The sequence below is a fragment of the Cebidichthys violaceus genome, unplaced genomic scaffold (genome assembly GCF_023349555.1).
Source record: "Cebidichthys violaceus isolate CVI_PGR_0920_01 unplaced genomic scaffold, fCebVio1.0.p SCAF_15, whole genome shotgun sequence".
In the NCBI taxonomy this organism is placed as follows: domain Eukaryota; kingdom Metazoa; phylum Chordata; class Actinopteri; order Perciformes; family Stichaeidae; genus Cebidichthys; species Cebidichthys violaceus.
Genome location: NW_027176318.1, coordinates 13,551,314 through 13,576,839, shown reverse-complemented (window position 1 = coordinate 13,576,839; position 25,526 = coordinate 13,551,314). Strand labels below are relative to the sequence as shown.

Here is a 25,526-nt window from a genome sequence, read left to right as displayed (position 1 = left end):
GCTGCAGAGACGAACATCTGGAAACACAACTCGTGGAAACCTTGAGACTGGCGTCACTCTGCAGCCTTGTCATGTAGGTGGATCAGCTGATCTATGGAGGACTGATGTCATGTGAAAACCTCCACAAACAAGACCTTTTTCTTTTTCTTTTATTCAATACTGAAAAGCCATAAAGCAGGGGTATTCAATTCAAATTCCAAAAGGTCCAGATTGAGAAAATCTCCTTGTGCAAAGGTCCGGAACATTACAATAATATCTAACTTAGCTATTTAGTGCCATATGTAATTATTATTCTCAGTTTTCAAATTGAACTGGATGGATTATAAATAATACATAGAAATACATAAATAAATGTTCTTCTCATTTCAAGTAAAATAAGGGCTGGATTAGAGAATAACTGACATAACTGAAAACCTTCAAATAATGTGCATCTTAAGAGGAGATGGTGCATAGTTACAAAATCATTTCACCTCAGGTTGATAGCAGACCACCTCAAGGTGTCACTCAGAGAGAACCAGGACATTCTGATGTAGCATTTCAAAATAAAAGCCCTTCAAAATCACATTCATGAGACAATTTGTGATTTGACGTTAGCTCATGCATGCGGTGTTGGACACACAGTAAATTGGGAATCTAACAGGTGTGAACGGTGTGGCTAACATCGAAAAAAATAAACATTCATATGTTATGAAACTGTTATGAAAACAGTTGCAGCCAAATACTAATAATTTTATTTTTTTAACAGAAACAGACCTCTTATGAGTAAAATGAAGGACATTTTTCTAATTCTGAAGTAACATGAGCCTCCATTTCCTGCTAACGTGATTGATTGCACAAAAGGATGATAAACTCAAAAGGCTAATAGTGTGATTTATCAGCCTGCTGGACAGGATGAGGTCAGCTGCGGCTCCTCTCTGGTATCGAATGACCATCTTCGGTTAATGGCTTTGGCCTCAGAACCCATGTGCAGTATTTCTGGAGATGAACTCTGTGAATATTGGCAATCGATGTTGTTATTAGTGTGACTGAAGGTGGAGAAGTCATTAGTCGCTGGGCTCCTCCTCTACAAACTCATGAGATATTTATGAGCCAAATTATATCTGAGCTGCTTATCCGAGTCACATGATACCGGTAGAATACGGTTCTAAAGTCTTTATCTGTGATTACAATTAGTTGTCAATTAGAGAAACGTAAACATGCTCGATGCGTAAACATTGCATTTCCTTGTTGGAAAAAAAAGTCTTTCACCCAAAATGGTGAGTAATGAACATCTCAACATTACACTATTATTATTATTATTATTATTATTATTATCAGTTGCAATGACCCTTAAAGGAGTGAGAACAGAATTATATTAAAAAACAGAATTATGCCGGTTCATAACACACCACTACAGCATGTTAAATAAATGAAATATAAGTGATCACGTGACTTTGATTAACATAAAACATTCATCACAGTTTGACTTTGATTTATTTTTCTTTCTTTTCATTGATGTTATCAACAGATACACTCATTGAACCACCAACTTTTCTTTCTCTACCAACTTTAATAAAGGCAGGATGACTTTACAAAAATGTACAAATGTAAAAAAAAAAAAAAAGAAAGAAAAGAAGAACGGAAGCTTTAAACTTAATTTAAATTCAAATAAAAAATTAATTTATAATTTGAACATTTCCAAATGTAAATAATTGTCCATAATATGCTTGAGTTACCACACTCAGCAGGAAAATAACTCTTATTATTGATATAACTCTTTTTTTTTTTTTTTTTTTTTTTTTAAATTGGACAAAATTAGTCAAACTGATGACAAAAAAACAAACTTAATCTGAACTCAAACTGGTCCAGAACAGCTGTCAGTCACAGCTGCTGTCGGGCTCTGATTGGTCGAGAGACACAGAGCAGGAACCTGATTGGTGGATTTCACTTCCTGAAAGGTTTCGAACAACATTTTAAGTTCTGAATCGTGTACAGGTGTTCTGGGACAGTCTGGATCAGATTCTGGATTATCTGGATCAGGCTGGATCGGTTTCTGGGTGATCTGGTTGGAGCTGGACCAGATTCTGGATCAGTTTCTGGATGCGGTCCAGGATGATCTGGTTGGAGCTGTAGCAGTCTTCGGGTCCGTACGGGGCCGTGATGGTCAGGACCCCCGCCACCTTCAGCTCGTCCCCCTCCTCCTCCACGGGGAACCGGTTCTTCTCCAGCCACCTCCGGACGCCCCCTCTCCTCCTCCTCAGCTCCGCCGGGTCCAGGGTGCGGGTCTCCGGCGGGAGGAAGGAGGTCTGGAGACGCTCCGTGGTCTCCTCGTCAGCCTCCTGCAGGACCTCCACCTCCTCCACAGCGTGACCCATCACCACCTGCACCGACGCCCTGCCCTCGTCCTCCCCGAAGTTCACGAGCACCAGACTGGCGGAGACCGGGTCCACGGTGAGCAGCCAGCCGCGGCGCTCCTCATCTTTTCCCGCCTTCACTTTCACCTGTTTGTTGACGTAACGCATCCACTGCAGCGGACCCAACAGAGGCCAGCCGCACTGCATCACGGTCCACCTGTCAGTTATGAAGTATGACAATTGTAACGGTCACCGTCCTCTTTAATCATCCATGTACCGTCCTCTCGGAATACTGCACGACCTTTAAAATCCTCCGGAGGAAACACGAATCCGGAATAAAGGTTCCGCTTTAGCTCAGCTTCCCCCTGAGATATATAACGTTAACTGTGTTTAAAACTTCACAATACTGAACAAAAAAATTAAACTATTGATAAAAGTAATAGGATTCGAAGAGGATAAGTAACCAAAATTGGTGTCATAATGTAAAAAGGTAAGATAAAGCGGAAGTTAAAAACATAACATTAAAATAAATGTAAAATTTTGAAATAATCCCACAAACAGAAAAAAAACTATATGTTGAATTAATCCCCATTTCACTTTTTTTTTAAATAGATTTATTAAAAAACAATTTCCCCACCGATTTACAAACAGGGGAGGTGACGCGCGGCTCTGCCCCGCCCCCTAGCGGCACGAAAACATTACGTCATGATGTCCTGAGTGGTTGACGTATATCGTCATCAATTCTGCTGATTTTTTAACGTTTACAAACTGAATTCTGCTCAAATCTGCCTCATTTTTTGTTTTTCCAGTCCAGCTTTTCCACTCGAACCATCACATCAACGGTAAATACTTTCCACCACCAGTTAAACACAACATGTCGTGTTGTTTTTGGGCTCATTAAGCCCAAAAACTATATCTGTTTGTAAATGTAATGTTTATTTTCGGGGGTTGTCGCTCATGTGCTGCTTGAAAACACACAAATAAGGCCAAAGATGGGCTCAAGATGCAGACAACTGTTAGCAAAGGTTGCATTAATGAACCAATTAAATGTACTGTGTTGACCTGTGACTATCTCTCTCAGGAAAACCATGGACAGTGATGGGAAGTCACCATCACACTGTGCTCAGTGCCCAGGTGCATCAGCTATGGTTTGTACGCTATGACATCTGCATTCATATATAATATATATACATATAAATCAAATCTACATCCTGAGACGTTATGCTGTGTTTGTTTTCGTGTTTTACTCAAACTAGCTTTTTTTGCAAAATGACAGACCGTTAATAAACAAACATTAATGATATTTATTAGATAAAATTAATCAACATTAAAAGGCCCATAACTCGTCTTTCTTTGAAATTCTTTATTTTTAAAATTAGCTGACTTATTAACTAAATGAACTTGGCACAAGGATCACTAGCCCTCAGATATATTTTACTGCATTTAATAGCTGCAGCTGTAAAAATCCCATTGTAAATCAATTAAATGTATTGTGAATTATATAATCCATGTGATGTCCACAGGGCGGGGGGGCCGTGGCCAGTGAGGAGTCCATCAAGGAGAGGGTCGAGCTGACGACGGGGGTTAAAACATCCAAACCCAAAGTGCCAGGAAAGCTTTCCTGTGCTCTCTGTGAAGCCAGCGTGTGAGTGTCACACACTGACAAAAGTTATCTGACGCTTGAATAGACTATATAGATCGTTTCAGAGCTCATCACAGTGATGATGAACATGAGGGGTGATCACGGCCGCGGCACTGTGCAGAAGCGTCACAGCAGCACAAAGGCTCATCCACTCATCTAATAATCCACTTTGTTTTGATTTTTAGCAGCAGAAGTGGTGTTTCTGATTCACCGCCACCACCGCTCTGTCTTTCACCAGCGACTGCTGCGGCACAAACGCAGACGCCGAGCACAAAGCCCAAGGCCGGCGCGCTGGTGAGTCACAGCCATACCGACGTGTGCGAAATGAAGGCTAAGTGAACGTTCATTCAAAAAAAAAAAAAAAAACAAGCTTTCATTTGACGTCATCGGTCTTAATCACCCAATTACAGCAATTTCCAGAAGGTAGCTGTGCTTTTTCGTCCCTGTTTCTGCCTCCAGGTAGCATGCAGGCAGCTGACTGATGGGAGCGAGGCAGCCTCTCTCAGGGACCAATGTGAGATCATTCGCACACTCTTACTCATTCACTCTCAATCAGTTGTGCTGGAAACGTATGAATCATCCTCTGCGTACGTGTGTGTGTGTGTGTGTGTGTGTGTGTGTGTGTGTGTGTGTGTGTGTGTGTGTGTGTGTGTGTGTGTGTGTGTGTGTGTGTGTGTGTGCGCGCGCGCGAGATGTTTCACAACACTCAAATGAAAAGATTTCTCGAGGACGAACAAGATGAAAATGAAACTTTATTGCATGTGAGAGGCGATAAAACCAGTGGGATGTGGGCGAGCAAATGTGGCCAAAAGTATGTGGACACGACATGAAGAAGAAGAAGAAGAAGTTGTTTTTCCCAGCTTTGTTGTGGAAGAACTTGACGGGTCCGGACCTGAACCAGTGGTGGTTCTGGGTACCTGAGGTGAAAACATGAAACCAGAACCGTGGACGATGTTACGGCAGCAAATTAAAGCCCATTGTTTTGTAATTACATAATGTCAAAGCGTCCGCATATTTATGGCCAAATAGTGTACTGTATACTAGGTAGTTTGCTCAACAGCTGTGGCTTCACATGACATGTAACATGAGAGAGAACAAGGTTCCTTTAGGAGCCTCTTCTGGTGCTTTTGGTCCTATGACATGGTCTTCATCAGCAGATGGAGTTTGCCCGATTGTTGTGAAATTGTAGACGTGCAAATTTCAATTCTAGATGTTCTAAATTTCTATTCTTCTGAGGAAGATCGTGTTTTATGATCCGAGAGCCACTCCTGATGAAACTCGTCTTGAGATCATTTTCCCAACTGCTGTCAAAAATGAACTTTAAAACTCAACGTGTGAATTCATTCGAGCATTACATTACACGTATAACAGATGCAATTGCTTCAGTTAAGGACTAGAAATATGCACGATGATGAAGAATACAATCTCAGTGTGGACAACACAGCAAACATAATGATTACACAGTCAGTATTCTGCAGGCTATATGACGTATAATTATTCTTTTCTGTTTTATTTGTGTTTTAATTTGCAATGCAGAGAGCAGAGATGGGTTTAAATCCACAGTACAGGAGCAGCTCATGAGGCTGAGGCTCCTTATTGTTGTAATGACTTTCCTTTATGACAGTACAACCCTACCACACACACACACACACACACACACACACACACACACACACACACACACACACACACACACCTCCACTCATGCAGTCGCAGCCGGAGAGTGAACATGAGTCAGCCTGATAGTACAACTTATTATGAGTGGGCTTCACTACAGTGGGAGCTCAATGGATGAGTCATAGAGAGGCTTTGTGGAGGAGACCGTCTGGGTCGCCGAATAGATTTATTGATTCGTGTTCCGTGAGTCTCCGCTGACTCCGGGCCGAGCCATTAAAGTCTGGAATTTGAAACATATTTCACCAAAGAGGAATTTAGGTTCAAATCATGTCTGTTCAGAAAGGGCTTGAATTTCACTATATACCAAATAAAGAGAAAGACAAATGAAATATTGTCGATGCATGGTTCACATATGACACTGTATTTACACTGGATACTAGTATGGCTGTAACTAACACTTACTTTCATTATTAGATTAATCTTTAGGTCTATAAAGTGTCAGAGAGCCCAAAGTGACAACTTCAAATTTCTTGTTTTGTCCGACAGTCAAAATTTAAAAATAAATAAATACATTATATATATATATATATATCTATATATATATATTTAATTCACAAGGAAAATATGCAGCAAATTCTCACATTTGACTAAAATAATGAATTTCTTGATTGATTTCATTTTATGTCAGCTTTAGACATTCTCAAACATACCAGGGTATACACAATGTCTATGATACATATATAAATATAAATAACACCTAATATTGTAGTTGAATTTAGCTGTTTCTTCTTTCTCCTCAGCTCCTCTGCCGTTGACACTCACAGGGAGTGTGAGTCTGTGGAGCTCTGACCCCAGGAGGAGCGTTTCACTTCACGCATCCATCACCGTATGTTTCAGAGCAGATGCACCAAACTGCTGCCGTGTTTCTGTCTTTTTTTTCTTGTCTCAAACGATTAAAATGTCGTCGTTAACAAATCCCACAAAAAAGCCTAAACCACAACGTGTTCGTCCGTCTCTCAATACTTTCCCCGACCAGTCGCTCAACCCCAAACACATTGGTTCCTACTGAAGACGGATAAAACAGATCAATCATCTCCAATTTTTCAGTGCCCAAATTTTTTTGGGCACTGTAGCTTTTTTTTTTTAAATATTCCTCAAACAGGAGTAAATCGTGCAGAGGAGTAGTGCAACAATGTGGCTTATTGATGTGGGTTTTAATCATTTTTGGAGATACAATATATGAGATTATACAGGCATAGTAGGATCGATTCAGTGTTGGTTTTGTCTTTTCATTGGATTTGTTGACATTAATACAAATACAGGATCTTTCCAGACCAATCCTATAAGGCGTATTTAAACTGTAGTTAATGAATATGACCACTAGGTGGAGCTGGTGATCCATGTTCAGGTTGTGCTGAGAGTCTGTTTCTGTTCCAGGTAGAAGCTTCAGTGTCGGCTGCTCCACAGCATGAAGCCCAAAGGTTGAAGAGGAAGCGTAACATCACCACAGAGGTCATACTTTATCTTCTGCCCTCTGCATATGGACTTAAAAATATATATTTGATGCAGGACATTGTAACAGAAAGGTTGTGTCTTTCTTTAGGGAAACAAAAGTCAGTATAACAGAGACCTTGGTCAGCAGGTAGAGGAGAGGAAACAACAGATGCAAAGGGAGAGAAGTAGAAATGCTGTTGATGAGCAAAAGGTTAGTGACATAATAAGAAGAATGTAATAAAGTATAATTAGGACCCTGTACTTCAGTGATAAGATTGATGGTAGATTACTTATATGTGTCATAATTCTCCTATCATCTGCAGCACAACGACACCGAGCAGAACACCATCTGGGGGATGCCGGGGAGCGGCGCTCCAAACTACCCACTGGGCACAGCGAAGCGGACCAAGAGCCTCCACACCGCCGGGATCTTACCGCAGGAGCAGGTGAACAAAGCACCGTTCATCAGCCCAGCATTGTTCCATGCAACAAAAGCCCAGTGTTCTCAGAAGGTCTCCTGACCGGCTTTGACGGGAAAAGAAACGGAGAGAGAGAGAGAGAGAGAGAGAGAGAGAGAGAGAGAGAGAGAGAGAGAGAGAGAGAGAGAGAGAGTCTGCAGCCAAAGCTCTCTGTAACAAATGAGGACTGTGTGTGTCGAGCAGAGTACTGCAGTATTGACAACAAGTACAAAAAGAAACCTTGAGCCTCCTGCAGAGCTTTGCTGCCTCAAAAAATGTTTTCGCAAGTAAAACTCCATTCATCTGGCAGCGGCTGAAACTCAAACCTCCGTCTGTGGTTCTTCACAGTAGGAGCTGGTCAGACTCCAAACAAGTTGTGTTTGAGGTCTAAACTTGAGTCGGGGGGTCCTGGGCCCGCTTCACATTTCAGCCTGTCTCTTTCACGGCCGCCGCCTCTGAATGCTGTCTTTGTTTCCAGATCCGCGATAAAAGCTTCAGCGGGACCCCCTTCCAGCGCCAGTGAGACGAAGAGCATAACATCCCCAAACTGAGCCACGGCGAGAGCAGCCGGGCAAACGGTACTCTGACTGCTGTCTTCAAGGGATGTTAGTTTTGCAGTATTTGATCTGTTACAGGCAGCAAATTCTGATGGTGGCAAAAGAAACACAGACAATAAACAGTATGACCAACTGGAGAACTCTAAACAAGTGAGCCTTCTCTTTACTGCTGCATGTGTTGCTGCATGAACAGGTGTCTGCAACGGCAACATTTTCCACTTTGCATACAGAGAATGGACTCGTGTGTTTAAGTCATTTAGGGCACGTCATGGTTTCATAAAGGAGCACGCAGTGATTAAGTTAATTATTATACTTCCATAAAGTCAAAATTGAAGCAGCAGAAGAGGCTGAAATATCCTGACTTTTTAGTCTCTGGTATTGATACTACAACTCCCATAATGCAGCTCAACAGTCAAGCAGTCAAGTTCAAGCTTGACCTAAAGGAATCATCTGACATCTTGGGAAATATACTATTTGCTTTCTTCTGAAATTGTTAATCACGTTTTCACAGCGTCTCTTAAACGTTTATCCGTCATTCAAGTTTTCGGAGCAGGTTCGTTTTTATTTATTTTTTTGCATCCGTCCGAGTAGTTTGACCAATCAGAGCCGCTATAAAGGCAAATGTCATCATCCAAAAGTGGTGTATGAGAAGCTGACGCTCGACAACGGATGAGCGAAAGACTAGACAGTAGTGATTGTGCTCTAGGCCGCTAAATGATAGCTTCTCGCTAATGTCGTTCATTCATTAGCGTTTGTTTGGGACGGATGACGGAATAAAAAAAAGCACTTTCGAAAAATAAGGACTTTCCCTTTTAGATGAGATGAATGATACCCCCTTTCACATTAGTAGAGTAAATATGTAGCTGGAGCCAGCACCGGGTTAGCTTAGCTTAGCATAAAGACTGGAAACAAGGGGAAACGGCTAGCTGTCTAACAGTCCGCCTAAGCCTAAATGTTGAATTACCTTTTAAATGTGATTTTTGTGTGGACTATGTCAGACTCAAGTCTACAGATCAGAGCTACAGAGCTGTGCTTTGCTAGAAAGTTTCTGATCACATCATCCTACACCGATATAGAACTTTCCTGCTGATTTGAATCCTACTGATCATCTGTTTTACTGTGAGTCACATCTTGGCATTAGACACCACTGGAAACGGCTACTAGCTTACATACTTTGTCCAAAAAAGTTTCCCTGATTGATCCTCCAGGTAATTTCCAGATAATTGCACGGTGAAGGGAGATGACTCATCCTCGTCTAATTGCACGTCTTTGTTAGTGTGACTAGTAATTGGAACAGTTTACTCAGACACACAGTGTGCATGTATTTAGCTTTCATAGGCTAAAGGGGCCTCGGTGTGGAGGGCAGCAGCTCTCCTCCTCAGTGGGGGAGTAATTGTGATGTAGGGACAGTTATAAGGGACAGTGAAATACCAATGCTGAGAGCGTAGGCTGGTAATTATACTGTAGAACACGAGGTTTGCACCTTTCGGGTCATTGCTGTCAGATGCAAACGCTGTACACTAAAAGCAGAGAAACTGTTCAACAAGTTAGAACTTCCTCTGTTTGAATTAAGGTCGGTTAATTTGATGGAAGTAGAGTATATATCTGGCAATTGTTAACTGAAACGTCTTGAGAAGGGAGGAACAAATGCATCACAATTTAAAAGGTGAGCATATATTTAGTATGAAAAATCTTAATCTGAAAATAAGATGAAGTTGTCAAATATGTTTATAGTTATTAATAAGTTATAGTTATTTGTTTGTTTACCATATGTTATTGTACATTTTCATATATGATTATTGCACTGTGTTTGTTGTTATGCATCAATCGCCTACAGCCAAATTCCTCATATGTGTAACGTACTTGGCAATAAACCGCTTCTGATTCTGAATAAGTAAGCTTTTGAATGCAGGACTTTTATAAGAATCATTTTATGTATAGAGCACCTTTTTAAAAACAGAGTTTACGAAGTGCTTTGACGGGCAAAGCAGCAAAAGCGATGCAATAAAACAACAGAAAGCTCAACAAAGCAAGACAAACTAAAACCCTGATAAAACAGCACAATAGATGAAACAATAAAACCAATTAATATAAACTAAACTAAGAAATTAAATAAAATAATTTAGTCAAATAAGATAATAAAATGTAGCAGTTTAATAGAGTATTTCTACACTGTGGTACTAGTATTTTTATTACTAGTAGTACTTTTTCTCCCCACCACTGCCTCTGCCTCTGTGAACAGTAGGTCTGCACAGGTGCATCATGGGATACCACACTGGTCCTGGATGTAAACGGTTAACTAGCGGTCCGCGGTGACGTCAGACGCTGCTTTCTTTCTGCTCCGGGCCGCAGAGTCTCCCAAACTACCCCACGACTCCTTACCGACTGATCACCTGCTGCCGCCGGGATAAAAACATCCTGAAAATGGGCAACTGTCAAGTAGGTACCGCTGTCTGAAACGGTGCGCTCCAAACGCACTGATTTATGGAGATATATGTATTTATATATGGAAAATATTTTAACAATCAGCAGTTTTTGGGGCTTCTGTTGCAAGTGTGAGCGGTAGTGTCGAGCTGACGTTAGATTTCGAGGGTTAATTTCCGATATAAATGTATTTAATAGTAATTGTAGCCTTGCGTTACGTCATGGATCGGACACCGTGACGCCTCTGTTCTCCGTCAATCCCTGCGCACATCATATAAATAAAATATATATATATATATATTTATATATTTATTTCAGCTGGTAATTGGTGTCGGATTCATAGTATTTGGGTGTTTCTTTAAATGTAAGAGTATGACACCGTGTGACAGACAACCGTGTCTGGGTTTACGCAGTGGAAAGAGCCACTCCCCTGCGGAATGCATCACAGCTCCGTTAGGTGTGTGTGTGAGTGTGAGTGTGTGTGCGTGTGAATGAGAGGGTCTGGATGTTTTCAGGAAAGAGTCCATAAGTGCAAAGATGGGGGAGGGTGTCGTTTTGGGTGCCTCTGCGCTCATTTGTTTCATTAATAATAATAATAACTGGTAACTTAAATTACACCAATCAGCTACAATTATACTTAAAAAGTGTGTTTACTTCAAATAACATCCAACTTAAAAGTCAGGTATTCCAACATGAAATACAATTATTACATCATAATAATAAATAATACAAAAATATTACTTAATAAATAATAATAATAATAATAATAATAATAAATATATAACTTAATAAATAATAATACTAATAATACAAATTAAAAAGTTAATTTATTGTACCTTCTTCTTGTTATGGGACAGAAAGGGGACATTAACTATTCCACTCGGGATGATATAGTCTTTCCCAGACCCCTGTTGGCCCCTGGACCACACTTTGCCGGTTTTTCACGCGGGCCCCCACCAAGTTTGTTTAAAGACTTCTGGCCCTGAATTCCTCAACCCAAGCATCGTGTCATCGTCCTCCCCTCCCCCCTCCCCCATCAGCCAGCTGCTGCTGCATAGCTCACAAACCCCTCTGAACTATTTTAATTAAACAAACGATATCATACAACCAGATTATTAAGCGACGCTGTTTTTAGCTTCATCTACATAACAATCCTCTGTTATTCTCTCAGCCCACCATCGTGCACTACGAGGATTTTGACGTCGTAGCTGACATCAAGGCCATCCGCAAAGCCTGCAAAGGGTTCGGTGAGTTGGAAACGTTGATTTCAATTCTGACTAATGCTCTTGTGAGTATTGTTGCATTGGTTTATCATGCATCTGTTTGTTTGTGTTGTTTTTTCTACAGGAACTGATGAGCAGGCCATCATTGACATCCTGGCAAACCGCAGCGCAGCTCAGCGTCAGGACATTAAAAACGCCTATTTTGAAAAGTATGATGATGTGAGTGTCATTCAGTAATACACTGAATACTGTTCATTTTTCACCGCAACAACCATTTTAATTATTATTCCGTTTCTGCCCCTTTTTTAAATCACCAATCCCTATGTAATTCGGTCTCTATGTGACAGGAGTTGGTGGACGTGTTGAAGAAAGAGCTGTCGGGGAACTTTGAGAACGCCATCCTCGCCATGCTGGACCCGCCCGTCATCTTCGCGGTGAAGGAGCTGAGGAAGGCCATGAAGGGAGCGGGTACCGACGAAGACGTGCTGGTGGAGATCCTCTGCACCGCCACCAACGCTGTCAGTCACAAGTTTAAAAGCATCAAATGATTCAAGAGTGTATACACCAGCAGTCTGTGTGCCATTGAGTTCAGATACTTTTGTTTTTGATGAAAGAAATAGTTTTATTTATTCATTGTATATAATTGTTTCCCACAGGATATCCACATGTTCAAAGAATGCTACTTTCAAGGTAAGCCATTCGCAAAATGAACTTAATTGTGTCCATCCGATGCAGTGCAGCAGTCAAACCTCTCACCTGCTATGTTAATAAATGTCACTATTTCCCTTCCTTGTCTTATGAACCCTGGAGGAAATGGCTAATTGTGACTCACTTGGTCACTCATAACATACTGTACTATTATTGTCCCTTTAGCTGCGTAATGTACACTCACACTTTGTTTAGTCAAGACCCATCCTGCTGCAACTTCCTGTTCACTAAACCAGAGAGCTGATTATATTTATCAACATCTTCTTTCAGTACTCAAGAGTCTCTTAGCCATTAGCCACGTGTGGAAGGAATACTGCAATTATTTCAAATATATTCCAAATATACTACTTTCTCATTGTCACTTTCTACTCAGGCCTCCTGTATAAACAGTTCATAATTGAATTTTGATTGTGAGTGGCTGGGGCAAAGATGCTGAAGGTGCCTGTGCTTGCTACATGCTAATTAGCTCATCAGGTTGTTAGATGGTTGTGGTTAGCAAGCATGTTGGTAGCCTTGCTCCATGCTAGGTAGCCCAAGAGGCCTTTTTGTTTTGGTTAGCTAACATGTTGTTAGCTTCTGGTAACTTCCTGTTCACTGTGATACCAGCGCTGATAACTGACTTAACCTACCAACATCTAAGGTGCCTGTGCTTGCTACATGCTAATTAGCTTATCAGGTTGTTAGTTGGTTGGGGTTAGCTAGCATGTTGGTAGCCTTGCTGCTTCTAACTATTCTAGCTTGTAGATTGTTGGATGAGAATGTTTTATGTTTAGCTCACTGCTAACCAAGCTAGCCACTATATTCAACTCTTTTTAATATTACTCTTGTAGTATTTATGTATCTTTACTAGAATACTTAATATAATGTACTTCCTGGGGGGACGTAACGTTGACCTTTCACTCAAGATCGTTTCATCCTGGCACTATTGAGTAAGCTATTGAGTGTCCTTTATACAAGGGAGTAGTGAATGAGTGAACAAGGGAGTGATTTTGGACACAGCTTTAGTCTCTACTTTTGTGAATCTAGTTTCCTTGTAACTGTACTAATTAATCTTTAGAGTACCTTTAGGTTTAGCTAACTCTTCTTTTATGGAATCTTGTCTTTTTCAGATTTTTAAAACATACAAACTAACTGCTGGTGTCATTAAACTAAAACACACTGCAGTCACAAGACTGGGACCATTTTTAACTTAAGTCTGGTGAAGGGAAAGTGGGTCTACCCAAAACTTCATTATAAATGAAAAACAGACTGGACATGACCACCTTGTATCTGGTACAGGAGTACTGTAGGAGTGGACTTCCCCTTTAATAAATACTGTGACTAGTCATTTCATTTGATCCCTTTTCTGTTTACATTTCAGTGCATGAGCGTGATCTTGAAGCAGATATCGAGGGAGACACAAGCGGGGATGTAAGAAACCTGCTCATGGCTCTAATGGAGGTGAGTGGCCTTTAGTTTCTACTCCACTCGCGTAACTGAAATCCTCCCGTCTGCTCTTGGACTGAAATCGAGCTCACTCTCCCTTTGCCCAATCATTCCCTATGAACACATGCACACTCACACACACTGGCCACAGTCCAGACGCCCTCTCAGTCGGACTCGGTACACAGCAAAAAGTAATCTAACTCTTCGTCCTCCAGGGCAACAGAGATGAGAGTTACGAGGTGGACGAGGAGCTGGCGGAGCAAGATGCTACCTGCCTCTTTGAGGTACTGTTTCAGTATTAAATTCATCATATCCTCAGGTTCATTGATGCTGAACAATATTAATATCTGCTGTTTGTGATGCAGGCTGGTGAGGGTTGTTTTGGAACAGACGAGTCCACCTTCAGCTTCATCCTGGCCTCCAGAAACTACCTGCAGCTCCAGGCCACCTTCAAGATATACGAGCAGGTAGGTTTTGGGTGTCACGCCGTCCACAGATAGCTGCAGAGATATTACATGACGAGCGTGGGAATCGATCAGGGTCGGTGTCTTTATATTACGCTTGAGAAGCAGACAGACTCTCATGGGGCTTTAAAATGTCCTGAACGTCTTCAATCATAGGATTAGGAGGGGAGCGTTGACGTAGGGAAATTAAACGTTATACTTAAAGGCATTGCCGGTGCTTTGATTCAACCAGTCATTTTCTCTCCGTAGCTCTCTGGAACTGAAATCCTGGACGCCATTGAGAATGAGACTTCTGGGACACTGAAGAAATGCTACATAGCTCTTGGTTAGTATGAAGTACATCATGTTTAATATTAAAATACAATATACTTTATCTTTGATCTGAATTTATTTGGACCACCTTCCCAAATAAATGAGGAAAAAACTAAACTGGGCTGTAAATATATGTAATGACACTTTAACATATATTTACGAAGTACCAGTAAACAGCAGTGGATTTAAATGGACGCCTCTCTTTCCTCCCCTCAGTGAGAGTTGCTAAGAACCCTCAGCTCTACTTTGCCAGACGGCTGAACAACGCCATGAAAGGAGCGGGCACCGACGAGGACACCCTGATCCGCATCATTGTGTGTCGCTCTGAGGTAACTGCAGACATGACATCACAGACCTCAAGTTATTTGATCAATATTTGATTTATTGACTACTGGGTTACTGGGAGAACATCAGGTTGTACTGACAAATACTTCTCATTGTACCTTTTAATATGTTTACATTTTCAAGTATAAGTGAAATATTTAGCTGTGGAAAGCGACTGTAAAAGCGACACTGATTACTTTTTCTTCTTGTGGACAGTACGATTTGGAGACCATCAAAGACATGTACCTGGAGAAATACGACGTGTCTCTGAAGGAGGCCCTGAAGGACGAGTGCGGCGGAGACTTTAAACGCCTCCTGCTGGCTATCTGCCACTGAAGGTCTGAGAGTGAAGCAGGACGGTATGGAGGACAGGATCTGACAAAAACAGAAATAAATTGATAAATGACTCGGAAAAAAAAAAATGAATATGCCATTAAATGTAACATTTTTTGATTAAAAATAGATGTAGGCATTAATACATTGATAAAACGGGACAAATAGATATTTGTTTTTTTCTTATTTATTTATTTACTCTATATGATGCATATATAGTGAATAAATAGATTTATAAATAATATTTTTTTATTAAATAAAAAAATAGAAGAGTAGATATATTGGGGAATTAATACAAAGTTTAATAAATAAAGAAGCAAATTAAAACAGAAATATTGATTTCCCACATTTTATCAATTAATTAATGCCTGTATTTATTTTTGATATTATTTTTGGTACATTTAATGACATATTAAGTTATTTACCGAGTCATGTATTTATTTATTCATTTCTGGATTTTGGCAGGTGTTGGACGTGGACGACAGAGGCAGAGACAGCAGAGTATGTTTGTACTGAGGGCGCTGCTGTTTTCTGTCTAACAAACTAATTACTACTCAGTCTCTCCACGTGGCAGTATGTAGGGAGCAGGAGGGTGGAAGCCATAGAATGATTAACCTGGCTCGTGTCTCCTCTTGGGTTACTGTGAATGTGGGTGGCTCTCTTTTTAAACTTTTTCCACGAACGATAATTTACGAATTTCCGCATTGAACCGGAATCAATCCTTTTTCTGTGTCTGTCAATTACTGCCCATTTCTGAGTCCGTTTTGAGCTCCACTTCTAAACACATTTACCAGCATTTACACAGTTTTAGTCACCGTGAACAAGCACCAAGACTTCTACATTTCCAGGAGCCATCTGTAGTCACACTGACGTCATTACACTGAGGATAATAACATATTAACATGTTCGTACACTGTGGGAAAAAGAGTCGGCTCCAGTATGTCTCTCTGCTGCTGCATTTATTAAAGGAACGAGTGTTACACTATCGCCATCATATAAGTATTAATCTTTCTTTTTTTCTATATCTTTCACCCTCCGTGCCCCAAACTCAGTGACTGTTATATTTCACTGCTGTTACAACTAATGCAATCAGTCCATGTGGCTTGAAATTTGTGCTTTTAAACGAAGAAATGTGAACGTTTGAAATGAAGGAATCACAGGTGGTGAAGAGAAGGATATGCAATGTTATGTAATTGGATGTTATGAATTATCTGAGAGAACGAGAAAAACTTGACAAATCCAAAATACACCTCACCTCGTTATACATATATTTTTTATTTTGTACTTTACGACTAACACAGTAGAGTGTTTAATATATTTTATTTAGTGTACCGTTTAGGCCAGAGGGTATATGAGAAGAAACCTGTAAGAAACATTTAGCATCTAGACAGTGTGATGTCAGTTATGTGTTTCTATAAGGCAGCTGAGATTTGTTTAAAGTACCACTATTGTGAGCAACAAGCAACACGTACTGATGTACATGAGATAGTTGCGACATGGGCATCAGTTAGGAGTCGTTGGACTAATGTTTGTCTCTCTTATAGCCAAAGAATTTTAGTCTAACTGCAAATAAAGTTCCCTATAACATCATTATGTCTGGTTTTATTTGATCTTTGACTGTCTGGGATACTCTGAGGAAGCAATGCACATAAAAAAAACAACTTATCATCAGTATACATAGAATTGTGATTGACAAAAAGGACATTTAAAGATGATTAAAATGCTAAAATCACTTTTTACTCTGTAGAAGGTTTTGCTTTTGTGAAGTTATTGGCCTAAAATGGCTGCAACGTAGTTGTTTTATGCATAATTATGCTTGCTATCAAGCGTTCAGAGGCTGTCAGGTGTATTAGTTCAAGCACGCGGTGATGACTGTAGCATGATCTCTCCGTGACTGGAAGGACACGCCCCCTTCTAGCCTGTCACCGCTGGTTTGCTGCCTTCAAGACTGTTGGAAATATGCACGTTTTAAATAAAAGTGGGACAGAATAAAGGGAAAACCTGATATTTTACAGTATATTTTAACTCGTATTATACTAATATTACACATATATACGTATACATTGTGTGTGTAGTGTGAGGAGGGGGCTAAAACTGAATTGTACGATCCTGTATTGTATAAAAACAATTAAAAAAAAAAACTTGAGTCGTTGAATATTTATTGGGAGAATTACGATTTTAAGTTGTTCCCCTGAATGCATCTTTATGTCGCCTCAGCGCTCTCTGGCCCCGCCCCTCCCCCAGACATGCACGCTGTACTGTAGTCACGCAATTCCTCCACTCGTCTCTGTTTATATTATATTTTTTTAGAAAAACGGAGCATTGTGCACGAAGTGAGACTCGAGACTCGCCGCGACACTGACGCAGGAAGAACCTCCGACCCCAGTCTTACCCGCTGGCCTCTCCTGAAGGTACGTTGTCCCGTATGTTGCTCCTTTCCCCCTTGTTTTAGCAGGTAATTATAGTCATTAGCATCCATCTTGGTAGAAGCTAATTAAACCACTGCAGGGAGAAATGGTTGTCCATTTAGCTTGCTAAACATTAGCCTACACGTTATCTGTATATGCTGTGAGGTTTATAACGCATGCCATGTTTAAATATAAGGATTTAATACCATAATATTCCTGCAACACCTTAATATTCCTGCAGTGAATCAATATAAATAAAGATAAAAGGCCTGCAGACTTTACCGTTGCATTATCGCTCTTAATTAGTAGTTTTTACCCTCATGTGCTAACAATAGAAACGTTAAATTCCTCCATAGTCCACTTGATTGTGTCAGGTGTGGAGGCCGGATTAATCACTGCAGCGTGGTGTGTTTACGTGCTGCAGCTCGCACATGTTAAACGATAGTAGAGTCCGTCCTCATCTCTGTGCGTAAACAAGTAGACGAACTATCCTACTTTAGTCTGTTCTGCTTCTATTTGCAATATTGCATCCAGGTATCGAGCACCTGAATGCACCACCTCTTATTTCTGTGATCTGCGGCCAGTATAACCATATAACAAGTATAATAGGGTTAAAAGTACACGCGCATAACTCTGTGTCAGCAAATAATGTTGCTTATTATTACGAAATCATAAAGTCATTCAGAAGATAAGGGTGGGTATAATAATAATACATGCTGTTGCATTATGGGAAATGAAGGATCCAGCTTATTTGGAGCATAAGGGACGATAATAAGGGACTAAACGTTAGGATATTTAGGCATCTGTTGCTTTGATTTTGACCCAACCGTCAACAGAAACAATTTTAAGTTATGTTGACAAGTCACAATCAGATTTAATACTCAGTTCATCATTTCATTACTTTATAAACTGTTGACCTATGTGCTTAAACACGTCTATTCTCCCCTGACTGGCAACTGGTACCCACTGGTTTTGGTTGCCAAACTCCACTTATTGCAAAAAAAAAATCCACAAATAAATATAATTAACTCTTCAAAGTGTTTTGAATTACAGGGTGCACGTCTCCACATGCTGCAGCATCTGATGCAGAAGCAGCTGTGTGGTTCATGTGAATTATCCTGTGAGGATTGCTTCAAGAGATATTTTACACACAAAGAGCAAATGTATTATCTCAGGATAAACCCATCGAGGGGTCCCAAACAAACACTCACCAAACTAATGGAAAACACAACAATGCAAGAAATAATATCACATAACACAGTAACGATGACTAAACAACCTGCAAATGTTCAAACTAACTAAATAATAGGACAAATAGAATAAAAGAGTGCAACCATAGACACAATAAAAATAAAAGGAATGATCTATAAATATATGAACAGTAATAGCATGACTGAAAACATTTTTAAATAATGTTTAAAGAACATTAAGAAATTAAAATACAATTCTGAAGCCTGGTTCTAAGACATATTCATAAAAGCTCTGGTTCCCTGCTCATTTTTAATTGATGGCGGACTAATGCATGATTCATCCTGTTCTAATGAATGTACTTATGCTTCATAAGTCATGAACTCGCGTGGCTCAGGATTAATCAATGATTCAGTTTTGTCTTTGGTTCATTAAGTTATTCAGAACAAAAAGGTGAAAGCGTTGGAAGCTGTGTTAGTCCGTCATTAATGAAGCGTCACACCGCACTGTGTCATGGAGACACAGTTAATGACGATTCTAACATTCAACAGATGTGTTGTTTATTTAAATGCGGGAGGACATGAACCTGCTGAATATGAATTATGTTATTATAATGATGAAAACCTCCCTCCATTAATGAATGTATTCTTGTATTCAGATATGTGCATTAGTCGCTGTTCACTCGTATGCATTTCTCATACAGTCTCACATGCATGAATTAATGCTGTGCGTGCAGAAGTAAATAATACATGAATTAATGCTGATTAACACGTAACCTACTTAAAGCTTCAACTAGAGCCTTTATGATCAAAAGCATTGATATTTAATATGTTTATGAATGTACTTTTTGTACGTTGGATTCTGATGTGGACTACTGCTGTTCATAAATGACAATATGTATCTTTTAATGGAATTCTCAGAAGATAAAAAGACATCAGCTTTCATCGTTTGTCTCTACATTGCAGCAATAAATAAAGTGACAAACTTTTAAAATAATGGAGGACCTGTCTTGTAGTTATGACTCCTGTGTCGCCTCATTTGGACTTTCTATCTCATAATTCTGAGGAAAGTATCTCTAGATTAAAACCTGATCAGAGTCGCTGTGTTGGTTGAGGAGTGGATCTGAAATGCAGCCGGCTTTGTGGTGTTGCACCGTATTCTGTAACCCGTCACATTCTGTTCCCTGAGAGACGGTCGCATCAGTTCACGTAACGCGAGGCATTCAATCACAGCGCGGTAATTCAAGCGTTCAATGAACTCCTACACAGGCATGACTCGTGCGTCTTAAAGCTCGATGAGTCATGTTTCAGTGCTACGTCTCTATAATGTGATGTCGCATCACATAATTACAAGATCCGTATTTCATAACAGATGTTTATCTGTTAATTATAAGATAGATGTGTATCTATAAATGTCTTTGTGCTGTTTTTTGCGTTAACTTATGTTTTGCTTTCTTTCTGAATCTCATCAATAAGTCATTTTAGTTTGTTTTTACATCATTGATTTGTTGTTTTTTTCCCCTGTTTTCATGTACAGTAGTTATTTCCTAATGAACAGTGTTTGAAGTAAAAGTATATTGTTATGGGTATTATTTTCACAGTATTCTTTCCTACTATATGTAGTATTCAAAATATGCTGGACAGTAAAAGACCAGTAATTAAATAGTTTATTTGTTGTCAGTACATTTAAGTTGTCTAGCAGCTATTATTAGACTACTTTATACAAGTTTATTATCTTATAAGTATACCTAAAAGTGTTTTTATCTAACGGGTACTTTGTCATTGCCTTTCTTTCGGATGTAAAACCTTTCAGTCGTCTGTCCGTCCAGCAGCGTCTCTAGATTCTAACTCCCCTCCGGTCCTCTCTCAGGCTAGCAGCGATGGCGTCCGTGTGGCAGCAGGAGCCCTCGGCTTATTCCCCCTGCGTGGAGATCGACTCCAGCTCCGTGAGGTGCAAAGACCGACTCACCTCTCCGGTCTGGCTGAAGCAGGAGCAAGACGACCTGCGCGTCATCAAGTGGGAGAACTTCCAGTCGGGAGCCTCGGCCGACGCCGTTCAGGACAACACGCCCAGCAGCGCCATGTCTGGTGAGAGCGCGCGTACAGTGATAGTGTCAGTCTTTAAAGGGACGGTTCTGGTGCAGTGTGGTACTTATCCAGAGTCAGTGTATCGCCTGCCCCCAGCTTCCACAGGGAAGCAAAGCGATGCACTTTTGTGGACGAGGGAAGCCAGCAAAACGTGTTGTAGACACTGTTTGATTCAGTAACATTGTAAGCTACTTTTAGAATATCTTCACAGCTTTATCTTGCGTTGGGACAGTCGTTTCCGAAGGGGAACTGAAATTGTTATATGCATGTATGCTCTCACCAAAGGCACCAGACTCCATTGGAAAAACCAGCCAATTTAAAAAGGCAGAACACGAGGGTTGCTGGTCAACCGCTGCCTCGATCGGTAAGTTTGTTTGTGTAATTGTGACCAAAGTCACACGATAACACAAACAAAATACGGTGAAATAGTTTTACACACACGGTTCAACATTGTCCTGAAACATATCCTGCATGTTTTGTGATGATTGGACGAACAGCTTCTGATTTATAGTCTGATTAATGTTGTGTCATTTTGTGCATTTTAGCGCCCCCTAGTAGTCGATTTGAATAAAACTTTCAGGGTGTGCTTCAGGTACTCTTGTGGACACATCCTGCACGTTTTGTGATGATCGACACAACGGTTGTTGACTCAGGTCTAGTTGTGAGCTGAGCCGCTCCCTTATAAATGCATAGATAGAAATGCATAGATTGAGCTCCTTGCTGGAAACAGGCTGCACAGCTGTCTCACAGCAAGGACAATCGGCAGAAATATTCTACATAACGCTTACACTTAACCCAACATCATATTTTTTAGGCAGGTCTTTATTTTCAGGTGTTGCTGCTGCCCCCGTCCATAGGAGTAAACAGCTTAGCTTCCATGCAGGTTCTCCTGTCTGCTTCTCCAAACAGTGAAGTAAAGTGAAGGAGTTATTTTTACATACGCTGTGTGTTGTGTTTCCTCCAGCTGCCTCACATGTAGACAGCCTGCCCCCGCGGGTGCTGCTGACCATCACCAAGCTGCAGTGCATGCTGGAGAGCAAACAGGAGCGCATCGCCGCTCTGGAGAGACAGGTGGAGGACCTGATGCAGGACCGCAAGTTCCTGAGGAGCCAGATTGAAAACCTCACGTGTAACCGAGCCATGCCCACCTTTGCGTCGCCCAGTCCGCTCACCGAAGGTCCGTGTCCGACGAGCAGCCGCGTTTGACTCGTAATGTCTAACTGTGACGCTCTTATTTATGTCGATTCTCGTTGATCACGCGCAGCTCCGAAACCCAGCAAAGTGCAGCACTCGGAGAACAGGTCCCGCAAGAGAGAAAGAGCTTCTTCTTGTTCCTCCGACAGCAGCGACAACGGCTCCGAAGCGTCGGAGTCATCGGAGGTTTCGGTGGCCTCGAGTGAACACAGGAGGAAGAAACACCACAAGGACAAGAAGAGATCAAAGAAAGGGAAGGACTACAGCAGGAAGAGAGGTGATCAGCATTCTACCCACTGTACAGCTGGTATCATATATTTAAAATGTGTGCACATCCAACTTTTACAAGATTATTCATGTATACATGTGCTATACAATCCTTCAGTTAGGCCTATTACAATCATTACATTATATATGTATATATATATATATATATATATATATATATATACATATATATATATATATATATATATACATATATATATATATATATATATATATATATGTATATATATATATATATATATGTATATATATATATATATATGTATATATATATATATATATATATATATATATATATGTATATATATATATATATGTATATATATATATATATATATATATATATACTGCCTGTTGTGTTAACGTGTGTTTAAGCCAACATAACAGAATTAACAGCAGGGTTTAGGAGTCCATTTTATTTATTGTTTTGGTTATGAGATTTAATTTATTTATTTAGAATTTTTTTTTATTTTTTACCTTCCAATTCCAAAATGTGAATATTCTTAAAAATTAAAAGTAAAATGCTCTTTTAAATAGTCAACTATAGATATTATCTGCTATTATATAAGCTTTAGTAAAATTACTTCCGGGACAACATATCATGGAACAAAAGTATTTGTTGTCACAGTTGTTACGGCAACAACAAATGTTGATGATGTTCGATGTAGATTACCTCCCTCTTGTCTCGTCCTTCAATTTAGAATCTTGTGTGGAGAGAATAAACTTATTTCACATAAAATTGTGACGGAAGAAGAAGTGAGTTGGTAGGGAACACAGTGCTGAAGGGTAGCTTCTGTATTTTTCAACCTCAGCTCCATCCTCCCATATATTTGTGTCAAAGTGACAAATGGGGACAACAACTTTTGAAATTGGTCCGGTGCTGAGGGAGAACGCTGCTGAGCGAAAGGTGAAGAAAACCGCTTTATTTCTCGGCAGGGTTCCTCTTCATAACGTTGTCAGACACCTGTAGTAATAATCTGAGAGTCAGTGGCCAAAAGGAGCGCAGTTACTGGATGTACGACGACGGTGAAGAGTTGTCCCAAGGGGATTACATCACTCTCCCTCAATACCAGACCAGGTTCTAAAGGTGTTGTCACCAATAGTCCCATAAACACAAAAACATGGGAAAGTGGAGTCCAGGTGAGAAAAAAAATACCAAAGTTATCCTTTTAAGATAAAGTTGTTCTCACTTTTGCACATGCTGATCAAGACTCTGTGTTCGCAAAGACTAAATATTCTTCATCACTTCTGTAATAACCGTGTAATAACATGCCTTGTCACGTTCCTTCCACCCAGCCACGGGTGTCCAGTACGTCATCCACCGCTACAAACAAGTCCTGTCGGCCTTCATCAAGAAGAAAAGCATGAGCGAAGCCTTCCGCCACCTGGGGATCGACCGCAACACCATCGCCAACACGGCTTCCATCGCCGAGCTCCATCTGGCCGGCAAAGACATGGTCCCCCTGGTGGGCTTGTTCCGCCAAGGGGAGGAGACTCTGGTGAGCTACGCTCAGCGGTGCACCTTGGTGATCGACAGCGACGCCGACCTGTCCCGCAAAATAGACCATATGAAAGCGAACGGCGAGCTGCTGCCCATCTCAGGGAAAAGGCCCAGGGTGCTGCATTCTCACCTGCAGCAGCTGGGGGGCGCTGCAGAGAGCATTTTAATAGGTTGATGATCATTGCACTGCATGGAGGAGGGGTGGAACGTAATGCCTTCACACAAAAAATGATGTTCTTTTGTTTGTTTTTCCAACAACCTGAACTGCTGGATTTACATGTTTTATGTGACTTTATGTGATTTCTGCATTTTTTTTAAAAAAGTTAAAGCCTCAATTATTTCCAGTTTATGCATCTCAGTATCCACATATCCACATCCAGGATGTATATTTTGTACTTGATAGACAAAAAAAAAAAAAGATGATTAATAGCTGCTGTGACCAATATGTTTTTATTATTTAAAAGCAGAGGAGCGTGTAGTGTTAGAAACACCCACAAGATGGCACTCGTATATCATATTATGTTCACAGATCGCTCCTCTTCTGTCATTTTACTCCAAAATGGTGGATCGTCAATTACCATTTTCCAGCACCTTGCTTTATTTTGGAGGTGTAACTTTCCGTTCATAGAAAATGATTTTCCAGACACGATCCTGTGATTCATGAGGCTGTAATTGAAGCGAGCGCTAATGTTTCTGAACTCAAATGAAGACACTGTTCACAGATATTTCAGCGCGTCGTGTTGCTTTCCTGTTTGTCTGACGGTGTTTTTATGTGATGTCACTGTTCGTGACCTTTTTAATGAGACATGAAACCTTTTCAGAAAGAGGCGTCGCAGTTTAAAGGAGCCCGACAGTAAAACCTCTGCATCGCATCGACACCCAAAACGTGTATCGCTCCTGTCTTCTGTGAGCCGACAGAATGTGATTGACAAAATCTGAAATGCAATGCAGCACAAGTGTTTATGTGGAATGATTCTGTCTCTTGACCAGAGGAGTGGGCATCAAACCAGTTTGAGTAGACGGATGGAAAAGCTTGCCCTCGGGCGATGGTAAGTGTCGGTGCAAAGTGTTGCCGCTGCTTTTTCCCCCGCTGTTTGCTTTTCACACGGAGTGACAAATTACTCGTGCAAAGCCATTAACGGGGGCTGCACCCAGGCTGGTTATCTTTGCATGGGACTCTGTCACTGTCACTCCCATTATCCGCTTATCTTTCACTCTCACATCACCAATCTTTCTGCCCCCCCACACAGCCCTGTTCTGTTATGAACTCATTCAGTCATTTCTCATTACCTATTGCTCCTCCATCTCTTCCTCATCCTTCCTTTTTTCTTTTCCGTCTCCTCTGTTTCACCCAAAACAGCCCAAAAGAAGCTGGTGGAGTTTGGGGACAGTGCGGAAAACATTTCACGCCAGCAGAGGCGAGCTGAAGTTCAGCCTCTCGGCCTGTCGGCAGCCAGAGGGGACAGGTGCATGCTGGTCCGTGAGGTAGAGGAAGAGGTGGGAGTGTTTCTGTCATTGCTTCCCTCCTCCTGCTCTCATCACCAGC

At 40.7% G+C, this 25,526-nt stretch overlaps 4 protein-coding genes across 7 annotated transcripts; 3 read left to right on the top strand and 1 right to left on the bottom strand.

The window, feature by feature from the left end:
- Positions 1–1,454: 1,454 nt before the first annotated feature.
- Positions 1,455–2,636, bottom strand: gemin6 (gem (nuclear organelle) associated protein 6). The gene has a single exon (XM_068710185.1). The coding sequence runs from the start codon at positions 2,538–2,540 to the stop codon at positions 2,016–2,018; it is 525 nt and encodes a 174-aa protein (XP_068566286.1). The 5' UTR covers positions 2,541–2,636; the 3' UTR covers positions 1,455–2,015.
- LOC137872004 (uncharacterized) lies at positions 2,325–9,971 on the top strand. Of its 2 annotated transcripts, none has more exons than XM_068710184.1 (11): positions 2,325–2,430; positions 3,143–3,175; positions 3,415–3,481; positions 3,857–3,978; positions 4,164–4,269; positions 4,435–4,489; positions 6,393–6,478; positions 7,030–7,104; positions 7,196–7,297; positions 7,410–7,532; positions 8,023–9,971. In XM_068710184.1, exons 3-11 carry the CDS (start codon positions 3,422–3,424, stop codon positions 8,065–8,067), a joined length of 774 nt encoding a protein of 257 aa, XP_068566285.1. In that variant the 5' UTR covers positions 2,325–2,430; positions 3,143–3,175; positions 3,415–3,421; the 3' UTR covers positions 8,068–9,971. The 2 variants fall into 2 exon arrangements, with proteins under 2 accessions (XP_068566285.1, XP_068566284.1); XM_068710183.1 differs by having other exon boundaries at positions 4,161–4,269.
- Positions 9,972–10,413: 442 nt separating this feature from the next.
- anxa13 (annexin A13) lies at positions 10,414–16,904 on the top strand. 3 transcript variants are annotated; one of them, XM_068710180.1, is made up of 12 exons: positions 10,414–10,540; positions 11,697–11,772; positions 11,873–11,967; positions 12,096–12,266; positions 12,405–12,438; positions 13,817–13,896; positions 14,097–14,165; positions 14,247–14,348; positions 14,595–14,670; positions 14,874–14,986; positions 15,198–15,340; positions 15,780–16,904. In XM_068710180.1, exons 1-11 carry the CDS (start codon positions 10,526–10,528, stop codon positions 15,315–15,317), a joined length of 951 nt encoding a protein of 316 aa, XP_068566281.1. In that variant the 5' UTR covers positions 10,414–10,525; the 3' UTR covers positions 15,318–15,340; positions 15,780–16,904. The 3 variants fall into 3 exon arrangements, with proteins under 3 accessions (XP_068566281.1, XP_068566283.1, XP_068566280.1); XM_068710182.1 differs by having other exon boundaries at positions 12,099–12,266; positions 15,198–16,904; XM_068710179.1 differs by having other exon boundaries at positions 10,415–10,540; positions 15,198–16,904.
- A 671-nt stretch (positions 16,905–17,575) lies between these two features.
- LOC137871655 (coiled-coil domain-containing protein 106-like) lies at positions 17,576–24,694 on the top strand. The gene is made up of 5 exons (XM_068709524.1): positions 17,576–17,725; positions 20,780–20,997; positions 21,962–22,174; positions 22,262–22,468; positions 23,776–24,694. Exons 2-5 carry the CDS (start codon positions 20,790–20,792, stop codon positions 24,153–24,155), a joined length of 1,008 nt encoding a protein of 335 aa, XP_068565625.1. The 5' UTR covers positions 17,576–17,725; positions 20,780–20,789; the 3' UTR covers positions 24,156–24,694.
- Positions 24,695–25,526: the final 832 nt, after the last annotated feature.